Source organism: Hemibagrus wyckioides, unplaced genomic scaffold, assembly GCF_019097595.1.
Source record: "Hemibagrus wyckioides isolate EC202008001 unplaced genomic scaffold, SWU_Hwy_1.0 Contig2, whole genome shotgun sequence".
NCBI lineage: Eukaryota > Metazoa > Chordata > Actinopteri > Siluriformes > Bagridae > Hemibagrus > Hemibagrus wyckioides.
Window position 1 is genome coordinate 511,258 of NW_026690780.1, and position 26,042 is coordinate 537,299.

The 26,042-nt window shown below is 36.9% G+C and overlaps 3 non-coding genes and 1 gene segment (V, D, J or C); 2 read left to right on the plus strand and 2 right to left on the minus strand.

Moving 5' to 3' along the window:
- Window positions 1–2,810: 2,810 nt before the first annotated feature.
- Window positions 2,811–3,281, minus strand: LOC131350003 (T cell receptor alpha variable 12-3-like; the record flags this gene model as incomplete). The annotated part of the segment is given in 2 exon segments: window positions 2,811–3,106; window positions 3,242–3,281. Coding segments are annotated over 2 exon segments (336 nt in total), but the record flags the coding sequence as incomplete, so codon positions are not given.
- Window positions 3,282–11,948: 8,667 nt separating this feature from the next.
- On the plus strand, window positions 11,949–12,030 carry trnal-uag (transfer RNA leucine (anticodon UAG)). The gene has a single exon. It is a non-coding gene; the product is annotated as a tRNA-Leu (tRNA).
- A 321-nt stretch (window positions 12,031–12,351) lies between these two features.
- Window positions 12,352–12,433, plus strand: trnas-gcu (transfer RNA serine (anticodon GCU)). Its single transcript has one exon. It is a non-coding gene; the product is annotated as a tRNA-Ser (tRNA).
- A 3,068-nt stretch (window positions 12,434–15,501) lies between these two features.
- trnap-ugg (transfer RNA proline (anticodon UGG)) lies at window positions 15,502–15,573 on the minus strand. The gene has a single exon. It is a non-coding gene; the product is annotated as a tRNA-Pro (tRNA).
- Between the last annotated feature and the right edge of the window lie 10,469 nt (window positions 15,574–26,042).

The window sequence follows — 26,042 nt, forward strand, 5'->3', positions numbered from 1 at the left end:
TAAACTGGCAGCAGTACACAACTACAGAGTTGTAAAGTTATTTTAAAGAGTAAAAACATATGCCTGAAAGTATGACAACATCCTGAGTTCATTGTTGAGTTTGTAAAGGTAAATAGTTGATTTACACTCTCATGTTTTTACGTGTTATTTGGTCGTGATGCTAATGCTAATTTCCGTTAATTGTCTATGGCAATTCCCATTATATGTTAGCATCAAGCTAATAGACAGTGCGCTAATTATCTTCCACATTTTTAGTGGTGTTGGCAGTTATATTCTCTGTTCTCAATCTTTCATAATTGGATTTATAATAACTCAAATATGCTTTTGAGGTATTATATCTTTTGTGTGTGTTTTTGTAGTTTTGTTGTACCTCTATATTAGAGATAATAAAGGTTACAACTGCACAAAGAATCTTTGTCTCTCATTCGCAGAATTTTGTGTTTGTGTGTGTGTGTGTGTGTTTGTGTGTGTATGTGCGTGTTTGTGTGCGTGTGTGTGTGTGTGTTTGTGTGTGTTTGTGTGTGTGTGTGTGTGTGTGTCAGTCCAGTCTCTGGGTATTGAGGAGTCTGATGGCTTGAGGTAAGAAATTGTTACACAGTCTGGTTGTGAGGACCTGGATGCTTCAGTACCTTTTTCCTGAACATATTTTATGAATTAAATATGTTAAATATCACCTGGCAGATGTAGATTTGTAAATTTAATGTGGTTAATGTGAAGTTGTGTTAATTGCTCAGTATTCTTTGTTTGCTGTTTCCTCCAGCTGCATATGTTTTCACAAATGTTGTTTGTAGCTGAGGTTTACCAACAAGTTGTTAAATTGAGTCTCTTTCATCTTCTGTGGTTTTAGAAACTTCATATGTATCATTTTACTGTTTTTGTACAGCCTTTCACTGACTCTGTGTCACTGTGCTGCAGAGCACAAAGATAGACTGCAGAATCTGAGAGCTTTAGACCTCTGATAGTGAGTTCAGTAGAGTCTCTGCTGGTTTTTGTCTCTAATCGATGATCATCAGGAGTGCTCACTAAACCACTATATGACCTGGCGCCTTTATACAGTAAAAACTGTGGTGCGCTGTTAGGATATTGTTTGTACCAGTAAAGATAAATGGTCTCACTGCTTGTCTCATATGAACATTTCAGAGTAACAGTCTCTGTTTCTTTCCTGACAATGTTGGCATCTTCATCCGTTGGTCCAATTTTATCTGCAAAACTGCCTGGTGTAAGAAGAACATAAAGAAATATATCAGTGAAATATTTTATGCAAATCACATAAAAAAATAATTATGGTCCAATTTTATTTGCAAAAATACCTGGTGTGAAAAGAATATAAAAAAATATGTTAGTGGAATAGTTTTTTAAAACCAAATATTGACTTAAAAAATCAAAAAATGACTAGATGAATAATAGAAAATATGGCCATTAATTAATGCACTGAATTAATTGAATAAATATTATTGTAATAATGAGGTCTGTTAATAAGTTGATAAAAATGAATTACCTGTAACTAGAGTGAGAATCAGTGGTATGTATCTCACTATGTACAGTAAGTTGTATAGTTGATCCATTTCTGAACACAGCTCTGTGAGGATTCTGTATAATAGTGCTGTATGTGCTGAACTTTACACGTCTCTAGAAGGACACACCCAGGAAGTGATGCTGTTGTAGTATAATTTTACACAGATCATCACTTCACAGTATCAGTGACAGTGAACTGAGTCACTAATACAACATAGAACTATTCCACTGTTGCTGATCAACCCACTGCATCTGACTTCACCTCTTAAACATATCTTTTGGAGTTAGAGATCAGGGCTGTGTCTCACGACTCTAACGCCAAAAAGACACAATAACTCACAGTACTTTAACCTTTGATACTAACTTTTTAAACTAAATACATTTCCAAGTTTTTTCTATTTTATTTCAAGTAGAAATTGGAATAGAAAAGCTATACTTGTATTCAGGCTGTATAGGTAACAAGAGGTTTTGTGTTTTTGTTAGCTGATAATTCTGAACTACTGTATGAGTGCAGCATTTGACTCTGCAAGCTACTGTTATAAACAGACATAGCTAATGTTAGCTTGCTAGCTAGCTGTCCTCAGTTATATCAGAGAACAAACAACTCCTGTTCAGTCTTCTGCAAGAGTCTCCTCATGATGATGACCAAAAGAGAGCAAAATAAAATAAATACATGAAAGTTTGCTGATCTTATGGCAGACTGTTGTACATACATTTATTTTTTTAATTATTTTGAATTATGACAACAATTACAACACAATACATAAACATAGCAACAAAAACATTAATTTGGGGAAACAAACACATTTTAATTAATAAGGTTCTTTTTTTATTTCCCCTGTTTGAGTAAAAAAATCTATAACAGTATAAATAATAGCAAATAGTTACTTAAATAGTTAAAATGAATTGTTTCCTAGAGTTAGGTTTACTTAATTTTCTTTTATTTAAGTTGGTAAAACTGAAACTTTTTTCAAAATACATTTTTGTATATTTTTGAAAAATGTGTAATGAATTACTGTAAAATATTTACTATGATAATGCATTTAAAAAACTAACAAAAGTCAATTTAAGCAATTATTTAATGTACATTTGATGTATAATAATATCCTGTTCATGAGTTTATTCTGCTGTGTGAGTTTATTTCACTTGAAAATTTTGAGAGTCAAAAACTAGCAGAGTTCCTGATTTGATGGAATGTAGATTATTGAGTTTAAGCAGTTTATCTACCTTCAATATAACAAAACTGTGTCAGTGTTTTTGTACAGTGCAGCTGGATTTCCTGTCACTGTGGGCCTCAGAGCACAGTAGTATAGAGCAGAGTCTGATACAGCAGCAGAGGAGATGATCAGATCCACTTGTTTAGTTTTATCATCAACTTCAGCAGACAGACGTGGTGGCATAGGGTCAGTTTTATCTCCATTCCGTAAGATGTAAAAAAGGAACTCAGGTTTAGATTTTGGATGTTGTTTGTACCAGAACAGATTTTGTGCTGTAGCACTGTTTTTGTAGCTGCAGGACAGAGTAACATCATCACCTTCATCTACAACTTTAAGAGGGGAACGTGGCTCTATTGGATCTGCCATGGAGTCACCTGTCATAGAGAAGAGAACATAATCATTTTTATTTTTCAGTTATATAACTCATATTATACTTTTTCTTTACATCATGAAGGCTAATTAATCATTAATGTAACACTTCCTTTCTGAGAAGGTCAATGATAACTTACCTAATGAAAGCCACAGACACATGAATATAACAGTGATCATGATGAATGGTGTTAGCAAAATGACAATATTCTGAGGTCTTTCTGTACTTTATTATATTAACACTTCTGAGGTTCATGAAGCTCCACCCCTCAGCATCATATGACAGTGTCACCAGTTTTACTGACAGATTCTTTACTGCATCCACATTACATTACATTACATTCAGTCTCACATGTGGAACAAGACATTTATCATTCATCTAATAATTAAGGTTTTACATATTATACCAGGGGTCTCTAACTCCTTATTGGACTCTTAGTCAAATATCAAGTGGTTTAGACAATCAATAAATCAATTAACCAATTAATTACTTTTTGTGTATTTATGTGACTAACAACATTACACTTAAATGTGTTCATTTATCAGCTTTTATCTGAAAGCTTTATCTTTAATGTGAAAATGATTTCATTAGGTAAAAAATAAAAATCCACATCATAGGTACAAAATCTACAATGTTGAGTTTGTTGAACATTTCCTGATAGAGACATGGTTACAGAGTGACAGCAGCACATGTTTATTAGTGGCTGGGTTTATTGTTTTATTCTGCCTCCTTGTGGAACAACAGAAACTGGCGCTGTTTTCTGAATATTTTCATTCAATTACTCTCAATAGATGATTTTAATGTAGAATAAAGTTAATTTCTAAATTTATTCAGTAGGACAGATTAGCCAGGATACCACTGGATAAATGGATAAATGGTAATTGCTAAATTTTGTATAGCTAATATTCATTTATTACATTCTGACTATTTAAAATCAACTTAAATTACTTCATAAAACCTTATAAAAGTATGCATGTAACATGTACAGTTCTTTTTGTTATTGATCTAGACATCACTCTGCTTCAGTAAAGAAATTAAATTCCCTAATGTCTTGTCTTTTGTTGTGTATGGAACACGGGAGCCTGTGTTAGCTACACACACCATTTTATTCTTTTTTAATTTTTTTATTTTGTGTATTATATCACTTTATGGATTCGTTATCTTTTCTTTCTCTTTTTTGTGTTATTTTGTTTAGCTTTTAGGAGGTTTTGTTTTCCTTTTGCTCTCTGGATCTTCATAAAGCTTCTTGAAGCTCCACCCTGCAGTATCACATGACAGTGCTGATCATTATCACAGCCCAACAAACTCTATTATCTTTCTGTGTCAATATATATATATCAATGGCCTTCTCTACTTTAGGGGCCACAACCCCACCAAATACCATAGATAAGTATTATTATGTGACATTGTGATTGTATGTATGTTCTGTTCCCTTATTTCCCAATTATTAGGTTTTGTTTCTGCTCATGTGTCTCTAACTGTCCTCATGTAGGTGGGACTCTGTGGCAATCACCATTAACTGGGTGACACACTTGACCATTGAGAAGACAAGAACCCAAAAAAGAACCAAAAGAGGTGGAGCTACCAGTTTAAAATGCAGCACATTGTTTCAGACTCTTGGTTCAGTGTTAGCATGCTATTCTGGTGTTTGTTTGTTTGTTTGTTTGTTTGTTGCTTGCACTCCGTGTGTGCACCTACATTCCACCATGTAATTTTTTTTTTTAAATGTCTAGACAAACTAGGTTAGCGGGCAGGGGTCACTCCTTGTGTTTCTTGCTAGCTTAGCCTTAGCCATTGATTGATGTTATGGCAGTTAGGCTGTTATATTAAATAAAGCCTAGTGTATTATATTTTTGCTATATTCATTCCTTTGGCAGCGTCCGTGTGTCCATGTTATCTCTCCTTGGTGAGACTACCTTTTATGGTATTCTGGTTTTATGGTTGTTGCTATAATTCAGTCAGCCCACAATCTTAAACTGTTGTTATTCTTGCACTTACCCAAGGTTTCTGCTTCTCTGGAAACCTAACAATGATTAATTTTTTTTTTTTTTTGTATTTAATGAGTGCATAGGATAACAACCACTTTCTTTGGTATTTCAATGAGGTTTGGAAAAACATCTGCTGATCTTGACAATAATATCAAAGATGTTGTGTGTTGTTCATTAAAAGTTAAACAGAGACCCTGATGTTTCCAGTGTTTTTTTTTCAATCTGCTATAGGTTCTAATGCTCTGACACTCAATGCAGTTTCACATATTCACATATGCTAGCAATATTTATCTGAATGTAGTGATGATGATGGAACGGAGGTGTGTGTTCTTCTGTCTCTGCAGGAAATTAAAAACACTTCTGGGATTTTTGGGATCTCTGAGGATCGCTAGTGAAATATTTGTGTCTAAATGAATGAGCTTTCTCCTAATAATCCAACATGTGTCAAAAATAAACTCTTTATAAATCACAAGAGAAACAGAATTCCCCAAATTTATGCATGTAAATTCAAAACTATCATCAGAACTGCTTTCAGTATAACAAAACAGTACAGCTGGATTCCCTGTCACTGTGGACACCAGGGCACAGTAGTATAGAGCAGAGTCTGATACAGCAGCAGAGGAGATGATCAGATCCACTTTCAGACTTATATTCTGCCTTTTCTAAACTTTTCTAAACTTCAGCATAATATATTTGAAATAAATATTCAAAACTCACCTAGTGAAAGCCACAGAAACATAAATATTACAGTAAACATGATGAATGGTTTTAGCTGAATGAAATATTCTGAGGTTTTTCTGCACAATAATATGTTAACATCATAAAGGTTCATGAAGCTCCACCCCACAGCATCACATGACAGTGTCAAGAGTGTGTGGCTTTACATTCAGGAGTGAGGTGGACTGGAAGGCTCTAACAACACAAGGTTAGAGATAGTTATATATGAAAAATGTACATATGACATCATTAGTACAACTGCACTAGAGGTATAATCAGAAAGAAATCTAAAATTAGATGAGTATTTATTCTTCTGACAGTTTAGTCTAAAGTGGACAGTTGTTTTATATGAACTGGTATATCTGAAATTAGCTTAGCTACTGAGATGAACCATGGCAGGGGTTAAGATAATATTTGTGCAGTATGTATGATAGAAAAACAATTAGAGCCTATATTACAGAGGGTTTATTGTGAAAAGTATGTGAAAAGAATGTGAGAATGTTTATATGGTGCTCTAGTATTTGGCTCTCTATAAGATAACTGAGTTCACCATCTTCTTTTCATTAAGGAGAAAAACCTGATGATGCAAATAAATGGTCACAGACAAAAAGATATGAAACTTTGCATTTCATATATTTGTAAAGGATTTTTATTTGTAATACTGTAATACATTATATGTCTGTTTTTGCCTCTTCAAGTCAGGGGTGGTGGGCTTGCTGTTTTTCACTGCAACAGACTTAAAATATTTAGTGCTGCCTTCCACAATATAACCTCATTTGAGTATCTGACATTGAAGGTGGTTGGTCCAACACCTCTCCTTATAATTCTAATTCACTGACCACCTTAGTGAACTACTTACTCTTGCTTGCACAAGATCTTTACCAGTAATACAACTTGATGACTTCAGTATCCATGTAGACACTGATTCTGCTAAAACTGAGAAACTTATGTCAATACTGGAAAACTTTAAACTTACCCACCCACTCTCATGATCACACACTTGACCTGATCTGTTCCCCTGGGCTGAACTGGGTATCTCTGACCATAAGCTCATGGTCAAGTGATTGACCCAATATCTTTCTTTTTATCTATTTATGCTTTTTCTATTCTTCGCTCTGCTAGATTTTCCCACACCTCTGAGATTCTGTCCATCTATAACCTTGCCATTTCTCAAGCTTTAGAAGAACATGTTTCTACCAAGATAAGCCTGGTTCCCTCTTCCTGCACCTCTCACTGGTTCACTCTTGAGCTTCAGAAAATGTAAGTGATTGGATGAACTCTTGAGATTCTATATAGGAAAACTGGCCTAGCTGTACACTCCATAGCTTACACTGAGCACCTGCTTAGATACAGAACTGCTCTAAACAGCACCTGGACAGCTTATTTCTCCACTAATATCAATAATGCCGGCTGTAAACCCTAAGCACCTTTTGCCCCGTTGCACAAACTCACCCAGCCATCATCACATAATATCGCTGATATCAATGCTCTCTGTCATCACATAACATGTCTGCTTAATGCAAATAATGCATTTATGTTAAGTTGCATACCTGGCAACCAGACAAGCAAAACATGATTTACTGTGCTTAAATGTGATTGGTAGGAATCCCATCCATGGTGGATTCTTGTCACATGGCCAGTATTCCTGGGATAGACTCCAGATCTACAGCAAACTTGATCTTAACAAAGAGGTTACTGAATGAGTGTACTTATAATTTATATTTACCTGAAATGTTCTTGAAATGTTGCCATTTTATCAAATCAAAGTACATTCAAAAGACTGTACACTTAACCTACATACTACTTATAATACTTTTCCCAGTATTTTTTTTCCAGTAGTTAATCTGAACCAAATCAGTGATGGTCATATTTGTGTGTATTATCACTTGTTATGCAGAAATTAATTACAGCTATAACAAACAATAGTTAAATAGGTTAAACATATACACGTTACTGAACCTGACTGTCTGAGTAAAGTGTCTGGTAGAAGGGTGGGAGGCAACATCCACAAGATTGTTGGCTTTATACTTGTATATTTAATATACAAGTATATTATTATATAGTATATATATATATATATATATATATATATATATATATATATATATAGTATATTTAATGGTGGATAGATAGACTCTGATGATCTTTCTAGTGTTTTTTATTATCTTCCTTAGAGTCTTCTGCTCTGACACTGAGTGGAATTTCATATTAAACAGCAGTTTAGTTGCACATGATGCTCTCAATATTTCCCTGAATGTAGTGGTGAGGATGGGAGAGAGGTATTTGCTCTCCTGTCTGTACAGGAAATTGAAACACATCTGGGATGATCTGGCCCAGATAAGATCTTATGTGATGCAACACAAAACTATCATTTCATATCGTTTCATTTCATTTCATTTCATTTCATTTCATCACTTTGGATCTTCCTGAAATGAACAATCATGTATTTTTAATCCATAGTTTGTTGCTTTCACATGTCTATAAGCCTCTTTCTTCTTCTCTCTAGATATAGACTCATCATTTGGCTGATGATAGCCAACACTATATTATCATCAACAAGCCTGAAGATGTTACTTAACCTAAGATGTAAGTCATCACAGTGATCACAGTATCTGAAGAAATACCCAAGAAGATTGAATACCAAAACAAGTTAAAGCTACTCTTAAAAGTTATATTAATAATCCCTCTCTAAACCAAATATTATACCATTAATGGATGCCAAAGATTCACCTAATTTCTACTTTTCAGGGACTGTGGAGCTGTCAGACCAGACATCATGACTATACAATGGCTCGCTGTATCCCCATGGGCTTCCTCAGGCTTTTCTGTTTTTCTTACATTTCTTCCTTATTCCCAGTTTTCCCAAGAAAGATTATAGATCTCTGACAAGGAAAAATTGGTTACTGAAGCAAAACAATGAATTTCCTGTCTCCTAATAATCCAACATTAGTCAAATTGTAATATATATATGAACTCTTTACAAAGAATTTGCCCAAAATAGCATGTAAGTTGCTCAAAATCATCAGTAGAACTGCTTTCAATATAACAAAACTGTGTGAAGGTTTTTGTACAGTGCAGCTGGATTTCCTGTCACTGTGGGCTGCAGAGCACAGTAGTATAGAGCAGAGTCTGATACAGCAGCAGAGGAGATGATCAGATCCACTTGTTCATCATCAACATTAACAGACATTCTTGGGGGAGGTTCAGACTTATGAGTTCCACTTTGAACAATATAAAGAAGGAACTCAGGTTTAGATTTTGGATATTGCCTGTACCACTGCAGGTAGTTTCCTTTAGTGCTTGCTTCGTATTTGCAGGACAGAGTAACATTGTCACCTTCATCTACAGCTTTATGAGGGAGAAGTGGCTTTACTGAATCTGCCATGGAGTCACCTGTCATAGAGAAGAGAACATAATGTTTTTAACCTTTAAATAATCAACAGGAAATACTTAAGTCAGACCCACACTCTGCATTTTCACACTGCATCACCACACAGACTAATATTTAATATAATATAGTTAATATTTCTGCAATAACAAAAAGTCAATGTTAACTCACCTAGTGAAAGCCACAGATACATGAATATAACAGTGAACATGATGACTGGTCTTAGCTCAGTGAAAATAGTGGAGATCTTTCTGTAATCTAATATGTTAACACCATAAAGCTTCAAAATTGCTCCACCCCACAGCATCACATGACAGTGTCACCAATGTTGTTGTCAGATTGTTGATTCTTACTGAAACATCCTGGCTTTACATTCAGCCTCATATGGGAAACCTGTCCAGAGGACATTTAAGACACATACTGAAAGCAGGAAGACAATCTATTTATGTAAAAATGACCATTTTAATCTAGTAAAAATCTTATCTAATAATTTCATTCTGTAATATTTAAATTATATATGTTAGTGATATCTCTAAATTAGAGAAAGTTTGTATAAACACCAGCAGGCAGATTAATGTTAGAAACACTAAGTGGAAGAGAATATGATTTATTTAAGAATGAGGAAGAAATGAGTATTTTCCCTTGGTAATTAAGGTTGAATTAATCCCTTATGTCTCAGCTCTAACAGTTAAATCTGAAAAATAAAACTTTCCTGTACTCACAGTAGCATCAGAAGAAGAGAAAGAAGAATAAAGGCACATTCACATATAAGTTTCTAGTTTTTAATGTTTCTGACACAGCAGGTGCCAAAGAAATGACATTAGATGAGAATTTATTCTTATGACAGTTTAGTGTTAAGTGGACAGTTGTGTTGTTTAATCAGAATGATATCTCTGAAATTAGCTTAGGCACTAAGAGTAACCAGGGCAGGGGTTAGGATATTATATCAGCAGTATGTATGATAGAAGAACAAGTATACTCTATGTCTCAGAGAATGTGAGCAGGTTGTGTGATGCTCTAGTTCTAGGCCAACATTAAGATAAGTGACTGCGCCATCTTGTGTTCACTGAAGAGAAAAACCTTAACACCAAAAAAATTGTTTTTTAACTTACCAAATTTATATATGTGCAGAAATATAATTGAAAAAAATAATTGTTTCTCTCTCGCTCTCTCTCTCTCCCTCTCTCTCTCTCTCTCTTTCACACACACACACACACACACACACACACACACACACACACAGCCATTTGCTCACCCATTCACACCTAGGGGCAATTTAACATTATCAATCAATCTACTTAGACTAGCTTTATTTAGATATTACTTCAAACTTGTTGCAAAATATACACTAATAATATTAAAAATTAGATGATTTTTCAGTAAGTGGCAATATACAGTATCTCACAAAAGTGAGTACACCCCTCACATTTTTGTAAATATATGGCAACCTGTAGCTCTGGTGAACTCCATGCCCAAGAGGGTTAAGGCAATGCTGGAAAATAATGGTGGCCACACAAAATATTGACACTTTGGGCCCAATTTGGACATTTCCACTTACGGGTGTATTCACTTTTGTTGCCAACGGTTTAGACATTAATGGCTGTGTGTTGAGTTATTTTGAGGGGACAGCAAATTTACACTGTTATACAGGCTGTACACTCACTACTTTACATTGGAGCAGAGTGTCGTTTCTTCAGTGTTGTCACATGAAATGATATAATAAAATATTTACAAAACCGTGAGGGGTGTACTTACTTTTGTGAGATACTGTATGTCCATGTGTCCATACAGCCCTAAAACATCAGGCATGTGTGGCTTGGGGTGCAGTCAGAATTCTAATTCATCCCAAAGTGTTGAGTGGGTTTGAGTTCAGGGCTGTGTGCAGGTAACTCATTTTATTCCACACCAAACTTGTAATAAACATCTTCATTGAGCTGGAACATGTTTTTGTAAGAATATAAAAAACATCCTATACAATTGTGCAGCAGTTGGAGAATGCCCACATACTGGTGTGATGGTTAGGTGTCCACAAATGTAGCCATATTGTACATATTCAGGGCTTTGTAAGAATTAGTATTGTTGTAATAATGTTGTAATAACTGGTTGTGCATGTCAATAAAGAAACATATGTAAAAATATGTTAATATAAATACTGAACCCTTCTCAATATCTCAGTACCTCAGGTTATGGATTCTCCTTTCATACATATGCATACTTGTACCCTTTTTTAAAGGGCTACTGTAATATAAGCAGAACATTCATAAAGCTGCAAAAAAATGTTCCCAATTATATATTTGCTTGAAATCTAATTTGTGCAAAGCCAATATTAAGTTATAACTTGTACTCAATTCACAGACAGATTAAAGTGCACAGTGGAATTGCACATTTTATTAGGTAGAATGTGTGTGTGTGTGTGTTCAGTGATTGTTTGCAGTCTGAATGGCCAAGGGGAAGAAGCTGTTTGTAAGTCTGGTGGTGTGAGACTTTGTTGACCTGAAGTGCCTCCCAGATGGCAACAGGTCAAACAAGTGATGAGCAGGATGTGAGGAGTCTCCTGTGATGGCCTTGATTTTGCTGAGGCAGCGGGACCTGGACATGTCATCCAGGGAGGGCAGAGGGCAGCCGATGATTTTTTGAGCTGTTTTTCACCCTCTGCACAGTTTGTCTGTCCTCATCTGTGCAGCCTGTGCACCACACACCCAGACAGTATGTCAGTGTGCTCTCCACAGAGGTCTATAAGTACTGAGCCCTCGGGTAGTGTGGTCGAGTGGTCTAAGGCGCTGGATTTAGGCTCCAGTCTCTTCGCAGACGTGGGTTCAAATCCCACCGCTGCCAGCTGAGCCTTTTCAAGGCAGTGGTTGTGGGCTCTGGCACCACAAAGGCTTTACAGGGGTTGTGGCTCCTGTGCCTTCTGCAAATGTGCTTAAGAGTTGCCATTAGCTGGCTGTCTGGCTGCAAAAAAAAAATGAGCTCACACGGTACCGGAGCCCCCAGACCCAGGTGCTGAAATAGCTCCCAGGGTTTGGCAACTGGCGTCAACGCCGGCTGCTCTGTTTCACACCTTGCTTTTTCAAACAGCAAGTCCAAACAACCACTCCTCTACGGAATTGTTGCGGTCTCTGTGGACATTTGGTCGTGGGTGCCACAACTGCACCTGACGAGGTGGCCGAGTGGTTAAGGCGATGGACTGCTAATCCATTGTGCTATGCACGCGTGGGTTCGAATCCCATCCTCGTCGCTTGTGTGCCCTTTAACCTCCTCTTTACCACAACTCTTGCACGCGCAATGCATCGGAGTGCTAGAGGGGATTGAGAAAAGCTAACCCTGGGTCTATGTTTTTCGCAACCGTGGGCTGTATTTCCATGTTGGTTGGACACAGATGCTGTAAGGCTGACGGGTCGCCACTGGAGATCCATGCAGATCAATGCAGTGCACAGTCCCGAAGACAGCGGCCCAGATCGTGCACCTTTATATATCTCATCAAAACAAGATGAAATATCTAATTGGTCTAGATTAACTGAGTGTGTTAAAGATATTAGAAATTGGATGGCCGAAAATTTCCTATTATTAAACTCTGACAAAACGGAGATATTACTTATTGGCCCAAAAACTAGTACACAGAAGCTCTCACAATTCAGCTTGCACCTAGAAGGATGCACTGTTACTACTAGCTCAACAGTGAAAGACCTGGGTGTAATATTAGACAGCAACTTATCCTTTGAAAACCATATTTACAATATCACAAAAACAGCCTTCTTCCATCTTAGGAATATTGCCAAGCTTAGGAACATTTTATCTGTATCTGATGCAGAAAAGCTAGTTCATGCATTCATGACCTCCAGACTGGACTACTGTAATGCATTACTAGGTGGTTCTCCTGCATCTTCAATAAACAAGCTACAGTTAGTCCAGAATGCAGCCGCCAGAGTTCTTAACAGATCAAGAAAATATGATCATATAACCCCAATATTATCATCCCTGCACTGGCTACCTGTTAAGTTTAGAATTGACTATAAACTAGCTCTACTCACATACAAGGCTCTAAATGGTTTAGCTCCCACCTATCTATCCAGTCTTCTAACACGTTACAATCCACCACGCTCTTTAAGATCACAAAATTCTGGACTGCTAGTAGTTCCCAGAATATCAAAGTCCACAAAAGGAGGTAGAGCGTTTTCGTATTTAGCTCCAAAACTCTGGAATAGTCTTCCTGACTGTGTTCGGGGCTCAGACACAGTCTCCCAGTTTAAATGTAGACTAAAGACTTATCTCTTTAGCCAGGCATACATCTAACACTTCCCATAACCTTGCACACCAGTACATCTGATTAAATGCACATTCAGCTAGTACTGCTAATATTATGAACAGCAGCTACGCTAATGCTGTTCCATTGTTTCCTTTCTTCTACCCATCCCGAGGCATACAGAGACTGTGCCGGCTCCAGTGGCATCCGGAGATGGACCAGCTCCAGCCGGGTTCTGCTTGTGAGAATTGGAATATTCAAGCAGTGCCATGGACAACAACCTCCTTATTGATTCACATAACACTATACACATGCTGTATCTACATCACACAATTGTCACCCAAATGAGGATGGGTTCCCTTTTGAGTCTGGTTCCTCTCAAGGTTTCTTCCTCATACCATCTAAGGGAGTTTTCCTTGCCACAGTCGCCTCAGTCACCTCAGGCTTGCTCACTTGGGATAACATCTAGGACTGTTTGTCTGTTGGTCTGTTCATATGTTTGTTGTTTTCTGATGTGGTTTCTCATGTAAAGCTGCTTTGAGACAATGCTCTTTGTTAAAAGCGCTATACAAATAAAATTGAATTGAATTGAATTTATTGCAACAGACTGGGATGCAAGTTCATATCAGCAAACCTTGTCAACAAGAGCCTAAGCCTTTCAAACCTTTCCTGGGTTTGGATCTTGAATCACGTCTGGTAATGGAAGCATGCGTGGTACAACCATTGTGACCGCCTGCCAGAGTGCCTCTCTTTCCCGACCTGGCAGGCCTCCCTTGACCACAGCCCCACAACCCTCCAAGTGCATGGGTAGTGTCGCCAAAAAAAAACATGGTTATTAATTAATGTAATTAATTAACTGATTAAATATGATTGTGATAGTTAAAACTATTGATAAACTGATGAAAATGAATGACCTGTAACTAGAGTGAGAATCAGTGGTATGTATCTCACTATGTACAGTAAGTTGTATAGTTGATCCATTTCTGAACACAGCTCTGTGAGGATTCTGTATAATAGTGCTGTATGTGCTGAACTTTACACGTCTCTAGAAGGACACACCCAGGAAGTGATGCAGTTTTAGTGTTATTTTGGACAGATCACTTCACACAGTGTCAGTGACAGAAATCTAGAGTCATTATGGCTGGTGTTGTATTTCAAGATTCATCATCTATACAATACTATAAGCCTTTATCTGTTTGTGTGGTTTTTAAATTATTTGTACATTTATAAATAATTATGATAATTTGCTGTGGAAAATCATAGGAAACTGATCCAGATTTAAACAAAATCTCTCATAAGTAAATTTGCTGTGTCTATAACCAAAAGGTAATTAAATTCAGTTCAATTCAATTCAGTTCACTTCATTTTTATTTGTACATCACTTTTAACAATGGACATTGTCTCAAAGCAGCTTTACAGAAATACAGAAATTCAGAATAGAAATTACAAAGTTGAAAATTAACTTTACCCCTAATGAGCAACTCTGAGGCAACAGCGGCAAGAAAAAACTCCCTGAGACGATATGAGGAAGACTCAAATGTGAACCCATCCTCATCTGGGTGATACCAGAGAGTGTGATTATGAATAAATTACCTTCTAATTGTATATTATCAAACATTAAAAGCAGCAGAGGAGATGATCAGATCCACTTGTTTAGTTTTATCATCAACTTTAGCAGACAGACGTGGTGGCATAGGGATTTACCTTTTACCCTCCTTTCTGAAAAGATCAATGATAACTTACCTAATGAAAGCCACAGACACATGAATATAACAGTGAACATGATGAATGGTGTTAGTAAAATGACAATATTCTGAGGTCTTTCTGTACTCTATTATATTAATATTTCAGAGGTTCATGTCTCCACAAAGTGTGACATTCTCCATCCCGCTCCCTGTATTCCAGAGATAGGCTCCAGGTTGGAGCTTTAATTTTCAGAGGTAATTACAGTGGGATTTGAACCTCCTTGGACCTCTGGAGAAACAAGCTTCCAAGCGAGAACCAAGGCGGCAGTGCAAGTTTCCATTAGTTTTATCCCACCCACTCTCTTCCATGTAAAAGCAGGGCTCGTCCGGGATTTGAACCCGGGACCTCTCGCACCCAAAGCGAGAATCATACCCCTAGACCAACGAGCCAGGTTGTCCCTGATCCGCTTGATGTGCGCCAATGAAGGTTCACTGTACTCTGTAACTGTATGACCTTCCTGTTCATATGGACTGGGGTCCGAGTAAAAGGAACTCGGTTACACAAAGTCAAGTTAACAATAAAGCGAGGGCTCCTGTGGGATTCGAACCTTTTTGGAATCCAGACGCTAAGTGTGAACCAAGTAAGCAGCTCTTGCCATTGGGCCAAATATGTCATTAATCTCGGTGGACATGAAGATCAAAATCAATTCTTGTAGAACAAGCTTGCTTTAGTGTCAGGTGGAGGTTTCAGTATAGGTCAAGTTTACAGGATTGTAGCTTCTTTGCTGGAAACTGTACTGTTGCTCCAGTATAGCTTGGTGAATATTATGAGGCTTCAAATAGTTTCTGTGATATTTGCAGTAAGTTTACAAATGATTCCAGTTGGTAATACAATTGAATTAGCTGGTTGCTAAAGAAACTCAGGTGGCTGGTGGGGTATGGTTTGGTAAGAGTTCTTATTCTTAGTTATACATACTTTCAGGTATCCTGTAATTCTCAAAAATATATTAAACACCCTGCAAAGACACACATGATGAACACATTAAATCTCATTCTCAGTAAAACAAACAAACAAACAAACAAATAAATAAAAATAAATCAAATCAGCTGCTTGTCAAAAGAGTTTACAATATGCACATTTTTATTCCTAGAACATAATCAAATTCCAGCATGTGATCTTTACACTGTCTTTAAGTAAATAAACCATCAAACCTGCCACTATTGTTTATGAGAACTGCACTTAATACTGCAGAGGGAGTGAACATGTGGCTTCTTCAAACACACACCTAACTTTTCTATCTGTATTTGGATTCACTTAGAATGTTTTGTCTATTCACTTCAAATAAAGTATTCATATATGGTTATATACATACATTTCTATTGGATCAATAATCAGAATGCTGATGTTATGCATAGCTTCCAGTCTTTTCTTCTTATTGTGATTCTTTAACACTTTCATGTTTGAGGTCTCTGTAGGTTTTTGGACAGTGAAGTTGACTTTCCTGTCACTGTGGGCTGCAAGGCGCAGTAGTACAGTGCAGAGTCTGATACTGAAGCAGGCGAGATCTCCAAAACCACACGCTTCAGACTCTTATGAACTTTAGCAGACAAATGAGGATGAGGAGTATCACCTGTCTGATTCCCTCCCGATTCCGTTAACAGAACGAGGAATTCTGGTGCTGCATTGGAATATTGTCCATACCACTGTAGATTGTTCATAGAAACAGTGTATTTATAATCACAGGAGAGTGTAACTGCTTGCTCCTCTTTACCATAGACAGCAGAAGATGTTGGAGTAATGCTGTCCTGTGTGCTCTCACCTGAAGAGGACATTTATTTCAGAATATTATCATTTTATATTATACAGTATACATACAGTACATGCTTACAATCTAAAACACTCACACATGGAAACATTTCTTTACTAGTTATAAAACATTTAAACATGATATATGGGGATATATAAAATATAAGCTTACCTATGAACATGGTAAAAAACAGAAACATACAGAAAACCATCATGTTTTAATTTCCTCTGTTCTTCTGAAAGTTTCCTTTTTATGTTATTGTAAATGTCAAGTTTCCTTCTACTCTGTCTTCAGTGAAGCATCTAAGCATTTCTTGTGTACAAAGCCTCAACTGTAGCTTCCCTCTGTTTTAACCAATCAGAGTGCAGGATGTGCAGCATTATGTAAAATACACACACATGTTCTAAAAGAAATTAATGAGCAAAAGATTCATATATTTAGTTCCTGTATTTCCTATTTCTATGAACTTAAACCTTTTCTAATCTACAAAATATATTGTTGCAATTACAAACAATTCTTATTGTGAAATTAAATTCTTCAGCAGATTTATAGTACAGCCTTAAAGTCTAAACAAAACACCAAATTATAACAATATAAAACCCCTAACAAGGTGGTGTTTGAGAGCATGTGCACAAATACATAAGCATCTTGTATTAAGCTCAAGATTCTGCAGTAATTCAAGTGTTTCAGTCGGACTGCACTCCACACACCATGTATCTGTGCTGAAGCTTTGTTCAGGTTTAATGTTCATGGCTACTTTAACACTCCACATGGTTCTGTTGTGTCCAGGTCCAATCAGGTTCAGTTCTAGAGTATTTTCATGTCATGTACTGCCATCTGCAGGAGCTGAATTTAAATAGATATATACATTATTTACATCAAGAACCATCAATATATTTAAAACAAAAGTATTGCTCACCACGCTGGGAATAGTTCACAGTTTCAATTCACAGTTTCATTTGGAATCATTACAGCATTTCAGCATATCAGAACACAAGAATAACCCGTCTTTTTCTTTTTTATCTGTATTTCTGACATTAACCTAGACAAAAACAAGTCCTCAGATTCAGCATCCTTAAAGAGACAAATTTGCTGGTGTGCTTGTGATTATTGTCCTTTAATATGACCCAGTTTCAGCACAACATAAGCTCATGGACAGTCTTACATTTGTCTTAAGAATATTCTAATATAAAGTGGAGATCATCAATGTCCAAATGATTAAAAGTTTTCTAGAGCCTGTGGCTGCAAAACAACCGAATCCTCACCCCTCCACCACCATGACACTTGGTATGAGGTGTTTGTTGTGATAAACTCTGTTTGACCTTCACCAAACATGAAACTATGAATAATGATTAACCATCAGTCCAAAAAAATATTGTTCCCGAATTTGTTAAGATACTGCCATTTTTTTTGGAGAGAAAGGGTTTCTTCCTCTCACCTCCTCCATGAAAGCCATATGTGGAGGCAGGACTGAGGTGGAGCACAGGTTTGTGAATGGAAGGTGGTGCAGGGAAGAGTAAGTGCTGTTTCCACAGGTCAGGGTCGTAACACTTAAGACCTGGGAAATGCAACTGTGAATGGATTTTTGCTGATCCATTTAAAATTTGGCAGACATTGTACATCCATTTAACTGAAAATACAAATGTTAATACACAATTTCCATTTTCATTTCATTTTCACTCAATCATGATGAATTTCATTATGATCAATAAAAGGAAAGCAAATTTGACTAACACTTTCCTTATTCATCCATTTTAACTTCTTGTAACTATACAATGGAATTATGGTCTGGAGTGCTCACATTTTGTTCTGGATCTTAGTTCACATTTGGTAAAGTAACATACATTTATACACACAGGTATAATAAACACATGAAAGAATAAATAAATGTATGAATGGAAAATAAATTACAGGATATATAATTATAGGATATTGTTTGTACCAATAAAGCAGAATGTTATCTCTGCTTCACTTATATGAACATTTCAGAGTAACAGTGTACTGAATAAACAAAAAGTAACCATGTGCCTTTATCATGAATTAAAGTTTAAACCTAATGTCGTGCATTTGAGTTGAGTTGAAAATCAACATTTTATATATATACACATATCTTGATGTATAGAAATGATCTGACCGAGGCTGTAATAGATGCAAATGAAATACTTTATTAGAGTTAGGATAGGAGGATGATGAGAGGAGGGTTAATATTGGTTGAAATGATATTAGATGACAGACAAACACAGATAATTCATTAACACTAAACCTGGAAATGTAACGAGAAAAGAAAGAATCCCCCAAAAGGGCATGTAACTTTCTCTAAAGCATTGGCAAAACATCTTTCAATATAACAAAACTGTGTGAAAGTTTTTGTACAGTGCAGCTGGATTTCCTGTCACTGTGGGCTCCAGAGCACAGTAGTATAGAGCAGAGTCTGATACAGCAGCAGAGGAGATGATCAGATCCACATTCTTACTCGTTTTATTTTGTTTTATGGACAATCCTGGATAAGGTGGCTGAGCCTGTATGAAAAGTATACCGCTTTCATCAGTTAGCAGCAGAAACTCAGGTCTTGATCCAGGTTTTTGTTGATACCAGTGGAGTCTGTTAACTGATCCAGTATATGTGCAGGACAGTGAGATGTTGCTGCCTTCCATTGAAAATACATTGGTTTGATCTGGTTTAATGTTATTGTCAGCAGCCTCTGCTATAAAAACATTACAACAATATTGTGATATTTTAATCATAAATGACACATTTCACATGGAAAATTGTGTCTTCTTAATTAGAAAAAATAATATTTTGTGTGCAGTGTATATGACTTACCAACATCAGCAAGAGTGAAAAACACCACGAAGAGGAACAACATTGTTTTCCTGAGTGTTTAGTTCAAACCTCTAGCTTTAGAAATGAATGTCAGTGTTACTATTTGATGTACATCTCCACCTCTAGCTCCACCTACTTGTATTTATGCATATTCATGACAACTGTTCTATACTGTATACTATTTCTATAAATCTGTAGAAATGTTTTTGCATCAAGGGTGTAACTTTGGTTTGAGAAGTGTGTGTGTGTGTGTGTTGTCTTACAAAATGGGGAAAAATGTTTTTGATTTGAATCCTATTTCCTGCATTTACATACATTTAGAGACTATGGTAATACAAAATCCAGGAAATAATGAAGTTATTAAGTAAATTCGGCCAAAAACAATAGTAGGCTACTAAACTGTGTATATAAAAGGGCTTTTATCTGATCTTATAACTGCTGGTTGTCATGTAAAGAGTTGGGTATTTTCATTATCCCATGACAAACACCCCCATAACAAGAGAACATGTACAAAGTTGCTTTTATTTATTGTAGCTGTAATGTGCTTGTCCCTGCTGGAGTAAAAATATATTAGGTCACACTTATTTAAAGAAATACTGAAGCCAAAACTGGAAGGAGTGGAGTTACTGAAACTGAAGACAAAGCTTTCTTTAGTTGCTTAAGACTGCAATAAAATCATATACAATCTATTTTTATGCAATGCATGATATCTGAAAGTACTATGTGTGTATGATTGAAGAAAGGGTATAGCCTATATCATTGTGTTATTCATAATCAAATAAATCTACATCTCTGGGGTATGTGAGTAGGAACTAGTACTAGTATTGTACTTAGCCCATGATAAACTGGACAACTGGATAACTGACTTTGCCTTCTTGTGAAGAAAGGACCCACTAGCACCAGTTAGTTTCCTGAGTCCTGTGTGTGTTTTCTCCAGGTTATCCAGTTTCCTATCACCTTCTAAAAACACGACAGTAAGTGGATTGGAGACACAAACAGAATATCATCTAGACAAAAAAATATGTTAAGGAACAGAAACTTTCTCCAACAATTTTCTCAGTTAAAAGAACATTCTCACTATAACCACATTTCACTGACAACCAGAAACTCATATAAATTCATTTTGTATTTATCTAATAGTTATGTTTTGCTACTTAAAGATGTCCTGTGTGACTTCATTAAACAGTTTATTCTGAGTGGCTAATTGAGCAGAATGTTCCATCAATCAGGCATAACATTATGACCACCTGCCTAATATCATGTTGGTCCCCCTTTTCCTGCTAAAACGGCCCTGACCCGTCATACACTGTGTATTCTGACACCTTTCTATCAGAACTCACATTAACTTCTTCAGCAATTTGAGCAACTGTAGCTTGTTTATCAGATTGGACCACATGGGCCAGCCTTCGCTCCAACCACTGTTCCTTCCCTGGACCACTTTTGATAGATAATGACCACTGCAGACCGGGAACACCCCACAAGAGCTGCAGTTTTGGAGATGCTCTGATCCAGTCATCTAGCCATCACAATTTGGCCCTTCTCAAACTCACTCAAATCCTTACACATGTCCATTTTTCCTGCTTCTAACACATCAACTTTAAGGACAAAATGTTCACTTGCTGACTAATATATCCCACCCACTAACAGGTGCCATGATGAGGAGATCATCAGTGTTATGTCAATGGGCATAATGTTATGCTTGGTCGGTGTATACACTCAATAAATGTAGAGCTGTGAGGCTATTTTGTTTAACATCAGTTCATTAGAACAGTATGTAGTTTTTGTTGGTCATGTACTATACAAAATGCACAGGACTAACACATTAATGAGTAAGAAAATGGAAAGGAGAATCTTTTTCTCTGTTAGCTTTGCTATCACTCTGTCCCTCTTCTCTCTCTGCTCTTTTTCCTGCTTTCACCAAAAGAGCCTGAGCTGCATCTACCAACATAATATAAAGAAAGCATTTCCACAGAATGAATGAATCATGTGTAGTACATTGTCTACAGTCTAGTTGGGTTTCCTGTCACTGTGTGCACCAGAGTAGTACAGTTTAGAGTCTGTCACTGCTGCAGAGGAGATGAACAGATCCACTTTTGTCAAACTTAATGAACAATCATGGATGATGTTGTATGGCTGGTGTTATATGTTCACTAGCTTCATTAATTAGCATCAGAGGCTTTGGTCATTATGCAGGTTTTTGTTAATAGGTTTGCTAGGATTTACTAGGTTTTTGTTTGCTATGAGACACATTGCATGATCACACCAACTATACCTTATAAATAATATCAACAGCTGCTTACTGTCCTAATAAATGATCATTAACTCAGAAATTGGAATAGAAAAGCTATACTTGTATTCAGGCTGTATAGGTAACAAGTTTTTGTTAGCTGATCATTTTAAATTAATATTTGAGTGCAGCATTTGATTCTGCAAGCTACTGTTATAAACAGACATAGCTAATGTTAGCTTGCAAGCTATATTCTCACAGTTATATCAGAGAACAAACAAATCTTGAAATAAATGAATACATAACATTTACCGTTACAAATGAGATATTAAATAACAGTTGCAATATATGCCTTGAGGAATACAAGCTAGCTTGCAAAAATAACTGGAAAATACTAACTGGAAGTCTTACATAGAAACTTTTTGGTTGCTTGTAAAAAGCACAATTTTTTTAATGGCTTTAAAGGCATCAAAGTTTTAAGAACATTTGAAAACAAGAATATAAGATAATGTTACATTTACGAAATTTCTAAGTTTTAACGTTTTGTAGACCAACATTAACCTGCTCTCACTAGTCAGCATTATCATCTATATATGTCTCCTCATGGTAACTAGCTAACATTAGCTAAACAATGGTTTCAGTTATACTTAGCATGAAAAGCTAACAGGACATTACTCTTGAAAACTGCAATAGCATAAGAAAATATGATATGCCATTATTCATAATGTTAGCAGAAGCAACTGAATAAACATCATCTAATTAACATGGTGAGCTAACATTAGAGATAATCTTAAAGGTTAAGTTTAGCCTTCTTTCCATTTTAATTAACTTTAGAAGAGTCCCCCTGTCGGAGAAAAAAATTAATATACCCAGCTTTGAATTATATACCTAGCTTTAAAAGTAGCTTAAGTAATAATGTACTCAATGCTCTAAGCTCTGACTTAGCAATATTCTGCCTAAGAGTAGTATGTATCTATCTAGAATTATTTAGCCATTGATTAAGTAGTTAACTTTGATTAATAATAGCTATAATAATCAGATATAGCCTCATAGTCTTTATAATAATCATGCAGAATTATTAATGGCAGCATGCTAGCGTAATAACCACACTGGGACTGAAGAAATAGAAAAGAGGAGAGATTTATTGGAACATTAGGAGTTACAACTCAGTCAGCCAGCCTATCCAATGGGATCAGTGGGACCGGAGGGTCAGTTGTAGAAGACGGAATCTCGGGATCCTGAGGAGAAGTTGGAGAGTAATCACTGGGAGAAGTCGGGGGCGAATAGTCAGGAGAAGACTGAGGAATATCATGAACACTGTAAGGCATAGGCACAAATTCAGGAGAAAGTAGGGGAATGTTAGGGGAATTAGGTGACGAAGAAGAGTCAGAGGAAGAATCATTAGAGGAGATCTCAACAGGGAAATCCTCAGTCTGGATGCCCTGGGAGGTGGTGCGTGTCCAGTGCCAGTAGAAGGTCATGAGTAGACTGATCACAGGTTGTGGGGTGAAATTGGGTGCTCTGATCAAGACAGACGGTATCCCTCACGATATGGTGAGCGAGGTAAGGAAACTCAGGAATAGAGGATTCAGATAGGTGCTCCAGGAAACCAGTAAGTTCAATGGCCAGACTGGATAGCTGATACTGGTGATAGCGTCGCAGAGCGCCCCTGGGACTTCTCCGGAAGATAGCGCGGCGGGCTGACTGAGCTGGAAGGAAAAATGGGAAGTGGGGAGAGATGAGTGAAGATGAGTGAAGTGCATATTGCGTGACTATGTAGTCAGCAAAAGAGAGCGTGTACTAAGGCAAAAGGAACACAGTGTGGGAAGTAGGCCAGGTCACTGTGACATGACAGTGATAGGCAGGTAGAGGAGACAATAGCATTGGAATACTAGCAACCAACAGTGATGAAAAGAGAAAAAATTATATGAGGCAGCTAAATGGCACAGCTTAGTTTAAAATTAGTAAATAAAAACTTAGATTAAGTAGGTAGAGGGAAAAGTCATCATGACATAGAGGAAGAGAGCAAGGTACTTACACATTGTTGTGGAGGGCAACGCGCAAGGTCAGGATGAGCCGAGGAAGCACCTTTAAGAGGTGACGGTCAAATGAAGTCAATAAGGAAGTGGTGCCTATAAGTAAGCGCCAATTTTTTCTAAAAATTGTTGCCTTAGCCTAAAAAATAATCGGAACTGGAGAGGAGGAAAATTGACGTCATCGAGGGGAGGATGGTATCAATTTAGGGGCGGTATCGGGACAAATGCGAAAATAATGGGGACTGGGAAACGTATGTAAACTAAGGAAGGAGGGACTAAAGTAGCCATACACTGAAAATAATGGGAAATTGCTGGAAATATTTAAATTAGAGAAAAGGAGGCACCCCGGGGCGCCTGGGGTATAAGTAGAGGGGACTTTTTCGGGGTTAGGAAGACCAGCTGCTCTCTTCAGATATGCATGTTGTTGACTGCATGGCTGAATAAAGAAACCCTCTTCTTCTCATCTGTTGACTGAGATCTCTTTTATTTCGGCTAAGTTTTATATCTTGTGGAGGTCATTGGGAAAGCTAAGAGAAATAGATACAAACAAAAATTCCACCCTGTGATATGTCCACTCGGAGGGGGCTCTGAGTTCCGACACCCCATTATAGACTGTAATAATGTCATAGATAATTACAGTGGAAATGTGTTCCTGTAGTCAAACTGGTAGATGAAGGTGCTAGCAATGCCAGTAGTCATGGGTGTGAAAGTTCAGATTGAGCCAGCCTCTGAACTTTCAAACCCATGACCACCTAATGAAATGAACCTAATGAAAATTCAATTGTTTATGATTATTGATCACTTCATTTATTAAATATGTTCATGATTTCTTAACTATAAACAGCCTGACAGTAGTTACAGGGTCATTTACGTGTTTCAGTGTCTGAAAATCCAGCCTTGTCCAGTCCAGTGGAATGTACCTCTGAGCAGGGAAATGTTCACATCCAGTGAGTATTCATCACATTAAACCAGCCACCTTTTCATTTATCAATCAAACATTAAATCTAAGTACATTCTTTGTGTGTTTTTGAGACTCTCTACATGCAAAACCTAAGAAAGCTAGAGGTCTAAAATCCAGTGACAGATCCAGGCTCAGTGTCAGGTCAGGGTATAGTGATGGTTCCAGACACAGTGACATGGTCAGGGCACACAGTCAGGCACAGTGTTAGGTCATGATAATATGACACTTTATTAATCTCCTAAAGGGAACTTGTTACAGCAGCAGCATGTAAAATAGACAAAAATAGACGAGACATAATAGTGCCATAATTAAGATGAACAGAATATGACAATAAGACTAATAGTAGACATAATATAGTAGTAAACATGCAGCAAACAAACAAATATACACTTAACATGAGGTATTTAAGAGTATAGTTTGAAGCAAAGGAAAATGTACATTTTTTAATTGCCCATACTATGCCCCAGTAACATCTGATAAAACGATTCTGTTATTGTCATTAAAATAGCATGATGTTTGTGAATATACTATGATTCTTGTGTAGGTGTTATTTTAATCTCTTTTCATTTTTTCCCCACCAGCTGCATGTGTTACCACAAATGTTGTTTGTCTGTGGTTAACTGATATGTTGGTAAAGGGGCTTCTGTGGCTTTATAAATTTAGATATTCCATTGTTATGTTTTTGTAAAGCCTTTCAGTGACTCTGTATCACTGTGCTGCTACTCTAAGAGCACAAAGATAGAGTGCAGAATCTGAGAGCTTTAGACCTCTGATAGTAAGTTCAGTAGAGTCTCTGCTGGTTTTCGTCTTTAATCGACGATCATCAGGAGTGCTCTGGTCAGATCTTGACCTTGCGCCTTTATACAGTAAAAACTGTGGTGCGCTGTTAGGATATTGTTTGTACCAGTAAAGCCAAATGTATTCACTGCTTGCCTCATATGAACATTTCAGAATAACAGTCTCTGTTTCTTTCCTGACAATGTTGGCATCTTCATCCTTTGGCCAAATTTTATCTGCAAAACTGCCTGGTGTAAGAAGAACATAAAGAAATATATCAGTGAAGT